This window comes from Arachis hypogaea, chromosome 18 (assembly GCF_003086295.3).
Source record: "Arachis hypogaea cultivar Tifrunner chromosome 18, arahy.Tifrunner.gnm2.J5K5, whole genome shotgun sequence".
In the NCBI taxonomy this organism is placed as follows: domain Eukaryota; kingdom Viridiplantae; phylum Streptophyta; class Magnoliopsida; order Fabales; family Fabaceae; genus Arachis; species Arachis hypogaea.
The window spans coordinates 21,215,321-21,225,649 of NC_092053.1; the positions used below are offsets into that span (position 1 = coordinate 21,215,321).

General features: G+C 28.2%; 1 protein-coding gene across 1 annotated transcript; it reads left to right on the plus strand.

The window, feature by feature from the left end:
• Positions 1-2,300: 2,300 nt before the first annotated feature.
• LOC112768998 (uncharacterized) lies at positions 2,301-3,684 on the plus strand. The gene is made up of 2 exons (XM_025813383.2): positions 2,301-2,695; positions 3,220-3,684. The coding sequence occupies exons 1-2, from the start codon at positions 2,558-2,560 to the stop codon at positions 3,409-3,411; spliced, it is 330 nt and encodes a 109-aa protein (XP_025669168.1). The 5' UTR covers positions 2,301-2,557; the 3' UTR covers positions 3,412-3,684.
• The last annotated feature ends 6,645 nt before the right edge of the window (positions 3,685-10,329 follow it).

Here is a 10,329-nt window from a genome sequence, read left to right on the forward strand (position 1 = left end):
GCTCCCCTCTTCTATATTAAGGGTGGACAGCCACTGTTTGAAGCAAGGAGAAAATTTGAGAGTGCAAGGCACAGAGTTCTCAGAGCTACCTGAGCTAACAGTTTTTTCTCTTCTCCTTCAATGTATTCTGTTTTGAATTTTTCTGTTTAATTTTGTCATGTCTTGAGTCTCATGGTAAAAGGCAAACAGTGAGGTTTGTAATGAAAAAGCCATAGAGCGGAAAAAGGCAGAGAGTGCAAAATTAAAAGAAAAAGCCATAGATGTCTTAGAGTTCCTTTGTTCATCTATGTTGTGTTTCATGATTCTGTGGGAATCCCCTTGTAAGTTGGGTTAGCACTTTACAGTTTGTAATCTGTTTGATTATAGTGAAATTCCATCATTGTTGTGATGGAGATTGGATGTAGGCTGCACTGCACTTAGCAGCCGAACCAGGATATATCTGGGTGTAATATTCCTTCTTTCCTACTCCATTTCTGTTTTCTACTGCACAGGAGCAAAAACCAAAAATGTCTCGTGCCAAGTGACGAGACAAAAACAAAAAGTCTCGTGGCTAGGGACGAGCTAAAAACAGAAAAGTCTCCTCTGAATCCAGCAAGTGTTAGCAAGCGAAAAAGGGGCTAAGATTCAACCCCCTTCTCTTAGCCACTGAAACCATCAATATGAATAATGTTCTATGTTGTAGATGGAGTCATCATCCACGGACCCAAAAATGGATATCTATGACTCAGGCGAATATTAGGCACGCAGTCGACTTCAAGTAAACATACTACCAACACTGCTCACGTACCTATGTTTGCATATTCGGAAAACTCCGGTGCATGCATGGCGTTAAGATCCAAGCCACGCATAAAAGGTGGAACGTCCATCGGTTGACTAACTGCGGCTGGAGCCACTATAGTTTTCGCCACTGCCTCACCTCCCCCATCCCCGTCCTCGTCCTCATCACCGGCTTCGTACGTAGCTTCGAACTCCTCATCGCTATCATCGTTCATTCCCAAGTATGCCTCAACTCTGTCATCTTGCACATCTGGGTCATGTTGAACCTCATCTGCACGTAGCAATATGTTCAAACTCAACGTATAACTCAATCCTCGGGTGTTGCACCTGAGTTTGCTGGTGAATATAAAACATCCGCTGAATACTTGTTTCGTCGAAGATTGACATAATCTCAAACTGTATAAGGCCGCTAAATACGACAAGTGGACTCTTGTAGAGAATGTTGGTCACCCTCTTTACAATATCAGCCTCTATGTTTTGACAGAGTCCGTATTATAGTTCCGCGAACGTTATAGTGTACGAAACCACAAACGAAAACATATTCTCACACGCAAAGCTCACACCCTCATACGTATTTCGTACGATCTCACCGTTGTGGTAAACCACTATATTTGCTGTGCCCTCCATCGTACCGACCCAAGAGAAAAATACTTCTCTCACAATGAAGAAAAATGGTTACGAACTTTGGTTTTTATAGATAAAAGACTCACCTCACAGGCTACGTGTTGCACTGCCATTCAACCAACGTCTGCCACTTGTACAACACGTTACCTGTGTGTTGAAATGCCATCCAACCAGCTTTTGCCACGTGTGCAACACGTTACCTGCGTGCTGAACGAATGCGCCACATGACAACACGTTACCTGCGTGTTGCGTGCGATTTTGCCACGTGTCCAACACGTTAGTTGCGTGCTACCTCAGCACATTACCTGCATGATGTGCCTGCATGTCTGCAACGTCCATCCACCTGTATATACACCAAAAATCTCCATTTTCAGGTAAAGCATACTTCTAAAATCCATATTAAAATTCTTTAGCTTATAATACTTCTTGTTTTTTCTCTCTGCTATTGGAACACGTGGATTTTTAGTAATTATCTTATCCACTCTTCTTTATTTTTATTTTTGTGAAGCACTCAAAAGACTCCAAATAATGCGACAAACTTGATCTAATAAGCAATGAACAAAGATTTTGTAAGTAAAAGAAAATACAATACAAAAAGTGTAGAATAAATTATCTTTTAATAATTAAGAGTTGTGTGTAAATAATTTTTGTAATCTAAAAGTATTATTAAGTTTATAATTTTCATTATATATATATATATATATAGTTATAGATTATGGTTAAGTTTGTAAGTATAGAATTTAGTTACATAAAATTAGTATGAATAATATTAATTAAATTGACCAGAGTGAGAAGTAGACAAAATTCACCCGACAAATCCACAAATTACAGTACACGTGTTCATTTCTGATTTGTACAACATAGTCTAATTAAGATCAGCATGTACATGTAAAAAACTTATCCTTACATGCATGTTCCACATAATAGCTCCAAGCTTACGTCCATATGCAATATAATCCATATACGTGGCTAATCCATTAGCACCAACCCCTTCTTGACATGAAATCTATTAATTCTCCACCACCACTACCTTACCTTTTTAAATCCACATCTACAATCCATTTTAATTTACAAGCACTTCATTCTCACTCTCACTGCTAATCGATCTCATTGTGCTTCTTTTGAATTGTATATATAGTTAATCTATATCATCACCATGTTAGAAGGCAAGGCAGTGATTGGTGAGACCGACATGCTTAAAACCATGCAGCAAGATGCACTTGATTTAGCATCAAAGGCACTTGATTCCTTTGATGTCACTGACGCCATTGAGATTGCTCGCTTTATCAAGAAGGTAATAATTAATAAATCAACTTTACTACTTCAACTCCCTTCATTATTAATAAAACTCTCACTTCCATTAGTATTTCATCTATGCATAACTTTATGGTTAGATATGTTAGAGATATATCAATTCATATATTTCAATTTAAACTAAAAAAAAAATAATATTATGACATCAATCCTTGTTGAGTTCTAAAAAAAAAAAAAAAATTTGGCATAAAGCTAAAACAAAAAAAAAAGGGCTTATATAAAAGTTGAAGCAAAATTTAAAAAAGGTTCATATTAAAAAAAAAAGGCGATATATTGACAAGATATATTAATTTTTAATGTCCTAATTTTGTCAAACAAATGCTATTTTATTAGTGGATGGAAGGAGTAATTAGAAATGAAATCCAATATATATATATTTTGAGAGTTAATTGACTTTATCATGCATATATGAAATTAATTATTACTACTATTTCCTTGTTAATTATTAGCTTAATAATAATGCTTTTGACATTTATGATTTTTATATGATGTTGTATGTTGTAGGAATTTGACAAGAGTCATGGAAGTGGGTGGCAATGCATTGTAGGAACAGATTTTGGTTCATATGTGACACATTGTTATGGATGTTTCATCTATTTTGGAATTGGAAGTTTGGCCATTTTGCTCTTTAGGGGCTCTGCTGGTCCTGAGGCACAGGAAAATCACTTCTCAGCACTAGAGGCAGCAAAACCATAACAACTTTGTTTTCTTACTTCTATTTTTAATTTTTATATTGTTTCTTGGTCATTACTTTTATAAATTTCTTTTCTAATGTGCTGTTGAAGATTCTGGAGATGAAAATTCTTGTAGTAGTTTACTAAAATCATCAGTTAGCCAAATTTAGATATAGGCAATTACTTCCATGAAGATGCCAAAAACATCTTCTCATGATGATCTTTGTTTAAAAAATGTAACTTATTTGTTTAGCAACACTTTGAATAAAGATAACACTTTTACTTCAAATAAAAATCAAACCCTACAATTTATCATCCAATGGTTAAAATGAAATATCTTCACATGATGACAATCATAAAATCTTTATTAGAGTAGCCACCTTAAATATATTATTTGTACTGCAAGAGATCTAGACTTGTGTATGTTGAGAAGTAAGAATGATTTTAAAATCATGGATACTTTTTTGTAATTTCTTTTGTAACTATATATGATAATTTAAAATTTAATCTGTATGTGTTATTAAAGATATAATCATTTTAACATTTAAGTTTATCCAAGTGATTTAGAGTCACGCGCTTCTTCTTCTTCTTCTTTATTATTTTTCACTTTTATTACTGTCATCACCAGCACCACTATTTCCTACTTCTCCTTTTCCTCCTCTTTCTTCTTCTTTTTTCATTGGAATTTCTTCTCTTCCTTCCTTTTCATCATTCTCCTCTATCATCATCATTATCATCATGATCATCATCGTTATCATTATCGTCATTGTCGTCTTCTTCTAATACGTATCGTCGTTATCGTTATTGGTTCATTCTGAATATAATTTCGGTTCATTCTAGATTTAAATAAGTTGGACTTGGTTTGTGCTTGTTTTGAAACGAGTTTACATTCTAAATTTAATTTTCAGTTTATTCTGAATAATTTTAGTTCATTTATGAGTGAATTAAGGTACATTTAGTTTCGTTGTTCTGCAAAATTCAAAACTCTTCCTCCTCACCTTCTATTGCTTTTTCTTCTTCTTGTTTATTTTTTTTCATTCATCTTCTTCTTATTTTCTTTCGTTATAATTTTTCTTGTTTCACTCTCTTGAGAAGAATAAAACCAAGAAAAAAAAGAAGAAAAATCGAAGAAACAAGAATAAAAAAACTCCTTAAAACTTCTCATCGTATTCTTCTTCTTCTTGTAAGAAGACGAAACACATAATGCTGCAAAATTACTTGACGGATTTGGATGTGTTTTTGTTCATGATTCAATTTTGTTTGTGTGTTTGTTTTTAAACTGAGTTTGTGTGTCGCAATCATTAAATAATTTTGGTTTATTCTGGATTTAAATAAGATGCACTTAGTTTGTGCTTATTTTGAAACGAGTTTACATTTTGTATTTAATTTTCGGTTCATTTCTGAGTGAATTATTAAGGTGTATTTTGTCTCATTCTGCACAATTCAAAACTCTTCCTCCTCACCTTCTACAATCATTTGATGGATTTGGATGTGTTTTTATTCATGAGTCAATTTTTTGTGTATTTATTTTCAAATTGAGTTTGTGTGTCGCAATCATTATGTAATTTCGGTTCATTCTGGATTTAAATAAGGTGCACTTGGTCTGTGCTTATTTTTAAACAAGTTTACATTCTGAATTTAATTTTTGGTTCATTCTAAATATAATTTCGGTTCATTTCTAAGTGAATTAAGGTGTATTTAGTCTCATTGTGCTGGACAATTCAAAACTCTTCATCTTCACCTTCTATAAACACTTGATGGATTTGGATGTGTTTTTGTTCATGATTCAATTTTGTTTGTGTGTTTGTTTTCGAATTGAATGTGTGTCACAATCATTACATAATTTCGTTTTATTTTGAATTTAAATAAGGTGTACTTCGTCTGTACTTATTTTGAAACGCGTTTACATTCTGAATTTAATTTTTGATTCATTCTGAATATAATTTCGGTTCAAAATTAAGGTGCATTTGGTCTCATTGTTCTGCACATAATTCAAAACTCTTCCTACTCACCTTCTACTACTTCTTCTTCATCTTCTTCTTATTTCATTTTGTTATACTTTTTCTTGTTTCACTCTATTGAGAGGAATAAAACCAAAAAAAGAGAAAAAAAATCAAATAAAAAAGAAGAAGATACACATACTGATGCAAAATCATCAAAGAAAAAAGGAGAAAAAGAAAAAAAAAAAAACACCGACAAAAAAGAAGAAGAAGAAGAAGTTGCTCTGTGCATGAATGCGCATGTAATTACGCTCTTTTAATGAGAGTAATTTTTGTTAGTGTTAAACCTATTTAAATAAACTTAGATGACAATAAAATTTAGATGTATAACCATTCTCATAAAAATATTCTGCATTATTAATTAATCATATATATCAAGAATTTGGATAACTTTTTAAATAATGGATAAAAGAGTTACCTATAATTATTAACATGACTATATATATGGATTGAATGATATTATAAAGTTATTAATATCCTAAATTAAATAATTAGATCCATTGAATATATTCTTAGATTAATATTTTTTTAAATATATAAAATAAAAAAATATTTTACCAAAAAATAAAAAAAATATCTGTCAAAAATTAAATAAGTGTGATCACTTCATTCATTTATTTAAATAAATATTAAAAATTTAAATTTTATTATGTATATATAATAATTTGTTGAGTATTATTTTTAAAATATTACTATCAAACTAAAAAATACGGTAAAAGGAAAATGGCAAAACATTTTCTTTAATTTGTAAGCGGATAAACAATGACTATTATAATCTAATAAATACTAAAATAAAAATTCCATTGAAGATGAAAGTGCATAACTATTTTAATGAACTTTATTGTACAATCATGCTAAGGAAATTTGCGTAGATGCGGTAACCATCCCTTGTCACGCGATCTATTACTATAATACGTGCGTTTAGTACGTACGTAAGTTAATTAAGGCTAAATGGAGATGTGTAGACCAATTAAATTAAATTCAAAAATTGTCTCATTCTATATATATTCCCAGGCCCCATCGTATCCCAATCATGCCACAACAGAACTTTCTATGAAATCAGCATATTCTCTCATTTTGCTTTCAGAAATCAGAAGCACAAAAGAGAAAAGGAGCACTCACGTGTCATCGATGGGTCCCACACACCAGGCTCTAAACAGGTTAGTTTTCAAATACATACTCTCTATTTTTTAGAATTTACATCCTTTAAATTTTAAATTTTATTTTAAAAATTAAAATATAATTTTTTATTATTTATTTTATAAATAGAACAAAAAAAATTATTTAAAAATAAAAGATTATATTTTACTTTTTAAAATAAAAATTTAAAATTTAAAAATTTAAATTCTATTTTTTAGAATTTTTTTTAAAATATGATTTAATTGAAATTGAGAGGTACCTATTATTATATTTTAATAAAAAATATATATATATGTGTACAACAAATTAATTATAATGTATTTTTATATAAATATATTATTTAATTAATATATATTTTATATTTTAATATATATTTATACAAATAACTAATTTAATGATTGATTTTAACATATACAACATTTCAGATAAAATTAGCACAAATTAATTTGATTTTTGAAGATATTACGAGTTAATTTTTTTATCAATAATAAAAAAGTGTAAGATAAAGTTAGTTACGTTTTATATTCTAATTAACGTGTTATATTGCACTTATTAATAATGAAAAAGTCTAGAGGGCAAACAATTTTTGTGTTTTTTGGCCAGCACTTAACCATCAAAAGAAAAGTGAGTGATTTATTACCATTGGATGTAATCTCACACTATTAAAAATATCATTGATGGCCAATTGATGGTTACAAAATACCAAAATTGTTGGCCCCTAGCATTCCTCGTTAATAATACTACATCATAAAAAGTGATCAATTTAACTCACGTGAGTATTTTTAGCAAAAGTGGCTCATGCATGATTTCTCAAAATCAATTAAAATATCAACTCATTATTTATCGAAATTGTAAATAAATTTTTATATTTTAGAAATTTGCAATATTCAAGTGTTGTCTATTATGTCTAACGACTAATGCATTTCCTTCTTTTTATTTTTCCTTCTTGGATGGAATTAACGAAACAAGGGTGAATAGAGAGGAAGATCTAGAGGTGATGAATAACAAAGTGTTGAAGCAGTTATTTGGTGGTGTTTATCTCAAGACTAAAGCTACTGGAGAAGCTTTATTCCGGAAGCTCCCAAATGTTTTGATCTTCATGGCTTTTGTGATTTTCTTCTACTTCTTACGAAGGCTTCTAAATACTTTTGGTGATTTTTTTGTTTATTTTTTGGGTATTTGACCACTTTTTTTAACAGTTTTTTTAACAATTATTTTTTTTTTAATTTACAATCAGTAAAAAAAAATTGAAAAGTATGTAAGAGATAGAAAAAAATTAGTTATTTTCTTTAAAAGCAGAAAATATGATAAGTTAGTAATTGATGAATAAATAATATAATGATATATATAAACATTGATGATCATGACAGTATATATTCATCGCTCAAAATAAGAATGCGCAATTAGCAATTATCACTGGTTGTAAATTGTAAATATTATTTACTTATCTTAGATGTATTAATTTGTTGTACAAATTAAAATCCCTTTGCTATTTAGAGTAGGAAGTCATTACATGAAACAGATTCCCGGAAGTCCACAGAAAAATTATTGCTAATTGTCTGAAATACGAAGCAAAATTATTTTGACAAAGACGTTCCTTAGTAATATCATTCTCTAAGAGCCGTATACTCCTCTTGCTGAACAACGATTATGACAATATCGGCTAAGCCAGTCATATATTTAATGCCACCCAGATAGGTTTCCAAGTGTGATAACTGTTTAGGGTTTAGGGTTTAGGATTTAGGGTTTATTCTCTTTTTCAAAAATAAGCACTATTGGACCTGATAAAGACACTTAAAACGTTTTTTTTTAAAGATATTTTTTAATAATTAAAATTTAACACATATAATTGATTAAATCGTGTTATTTTTGTTAAAATTAGACCAAACAAATTAATTTGACCGAAAAAATGGTGCATCACATTTTGAATCGGTCTAAATTAATATTATTTTTTTATAAAAAATAACTACAATACCCCTATTATAAAAAATGACTAAAATATTCTTATTATATATATATATTAATTTTCAGAATTCTAAATTTTAGCCATTTTCTTTTCTGTCGTCATAAGATTAGGATTTAGAGTTTTTAAAATTAATATATATATATAAATATAAAATAGAGGTATTTTAGTTATTTTTTATAACAGGGATATTATAGTCATTTTTTATAAAAAAAAATATTAATTTATATCGGTTCAAATTTTAATTTATTAATTTTTTGGCTAAACTGATTTGTTCGATCTAATTTTAATAAAAATAATACAGTTTAATTGATTATATGTATTAAATTTTAATTTTTAAAAAATATCTTTGAAAAAAGATATTTTTGACATCTTTATCTAAGTGACTCCCTTTAAAGTATACATATATTTTGAGAGTAAAAATGTTAAAATACTAGCAGAATTATTTATTATTTTTTATTAGTAGTTGGTTAGAGTGTTGATTAAAAGTATAACGTTGAAATATTAGAGTAAAGATAATTGGAGTATTAGTTAAAAATATTGACCAATATAAATTAAAATTGTTAGCCCACAAACTCTTTTTATTTTAGAATTAATACTCAAATTTATCACTAATAAAAGATAATGTATTTTTACATTATTAATTTTTGAAAGATTTTGTTAATTATATTAATTCTTGTAAACTATAATGGTAAGTTAAATCAATTCTTTTATTAGTTAGATAATAATTCATTAAGTTAGATAGTATGTTGTATGATTACATGACAAGTTAATATTATGTGTACAAAATAATTGATTAACATATCATATATATCATACTAAAATATATAACTAATTATTTTATGACACGTAACACTAACATATTATATTATCATATTACGTAATATTTAACATGATATGTCATCATTTAATTGAACAAAAGATTAATTTGAGTTATAATTATAATTTTTAAATATTGATAAAATTGTGAAAGAATAGAAAAAGAAAAAACGAAAAAATTTTATTGATTGTTGATTGATTAAATTGTAAACTATAAAGATAAAATTAAATATATATAGAGCATTGATCTATAAAAGATAAAAGCAAATAAAGATAAGATAAGGATAAATAAAGATAGGATAAAGATACGATAATAACAAAGACTAAAATTATAACTGTCACGACACTTCTTTATTATTGTCATGGGTTAAGGTGGAAGAATAATTTAATAAATATTAATGTGATTAATAAAATTTTTGATAATCAATTCAAAAAATAGACTATTTTTTAAAGTTGAATTTGAGTATTAATCTTATATTTTAATTTTAAGTTGCAGTAAACTATTTTGATTGGTGGTATTTATGTCCGCTTTCATTTGAGATGAGGAATATAATTTTTATTTTTTATATTTTTAATTCATTTTAAAATAATTAATATGTTAAGAATATTGGTATTAGTATGAATATGCTGGAATCCTAGAAATTTACCCGTCGCCAGCATTTCTTCAATCAGAAGTAATACGCAAGGCTTATTTTAAAGTTGAGTGATAATAAAAACTAAAATCCACAATAATAACAATCAAAATTAATATAATTTTTAGTAAATCATTATAGTATATATTGACTGCAAGGATATTGTGAGTATATATATATATTAGTTTTAAACGCATGATGAAGTAACGGTTTTAAAATAAAAAATGATATTTATATATTTTTTATGTATAAATTTTTCTATGGAATAAAACACTACTTTTTTTATTTTTTATTTTTATCATTCACTTTAATATAAAAATAGAAAATAATATGCACAAAAACAAATCATATAACGTTTCTCACTTTCTCCTTAAAATGAATCAGAA

Bases quoted from the DNA above. Each gene is read 5' to 3' on its own strand.
- LOC112768998 (XM_025813383.2), top strand. From the start codon at position 2,558: ATGTTAGAAGGCAAGGCAGTGATTGGTGAGACCGACATGCTTAAAACC. The intron at 2,696-3,219 runs GTAATAATTAAT...TGTATGTTGTAG, and splicing joins TTGCTCGCTTTATCAAGAAG to GAATTTGACAAGAGTCATGG.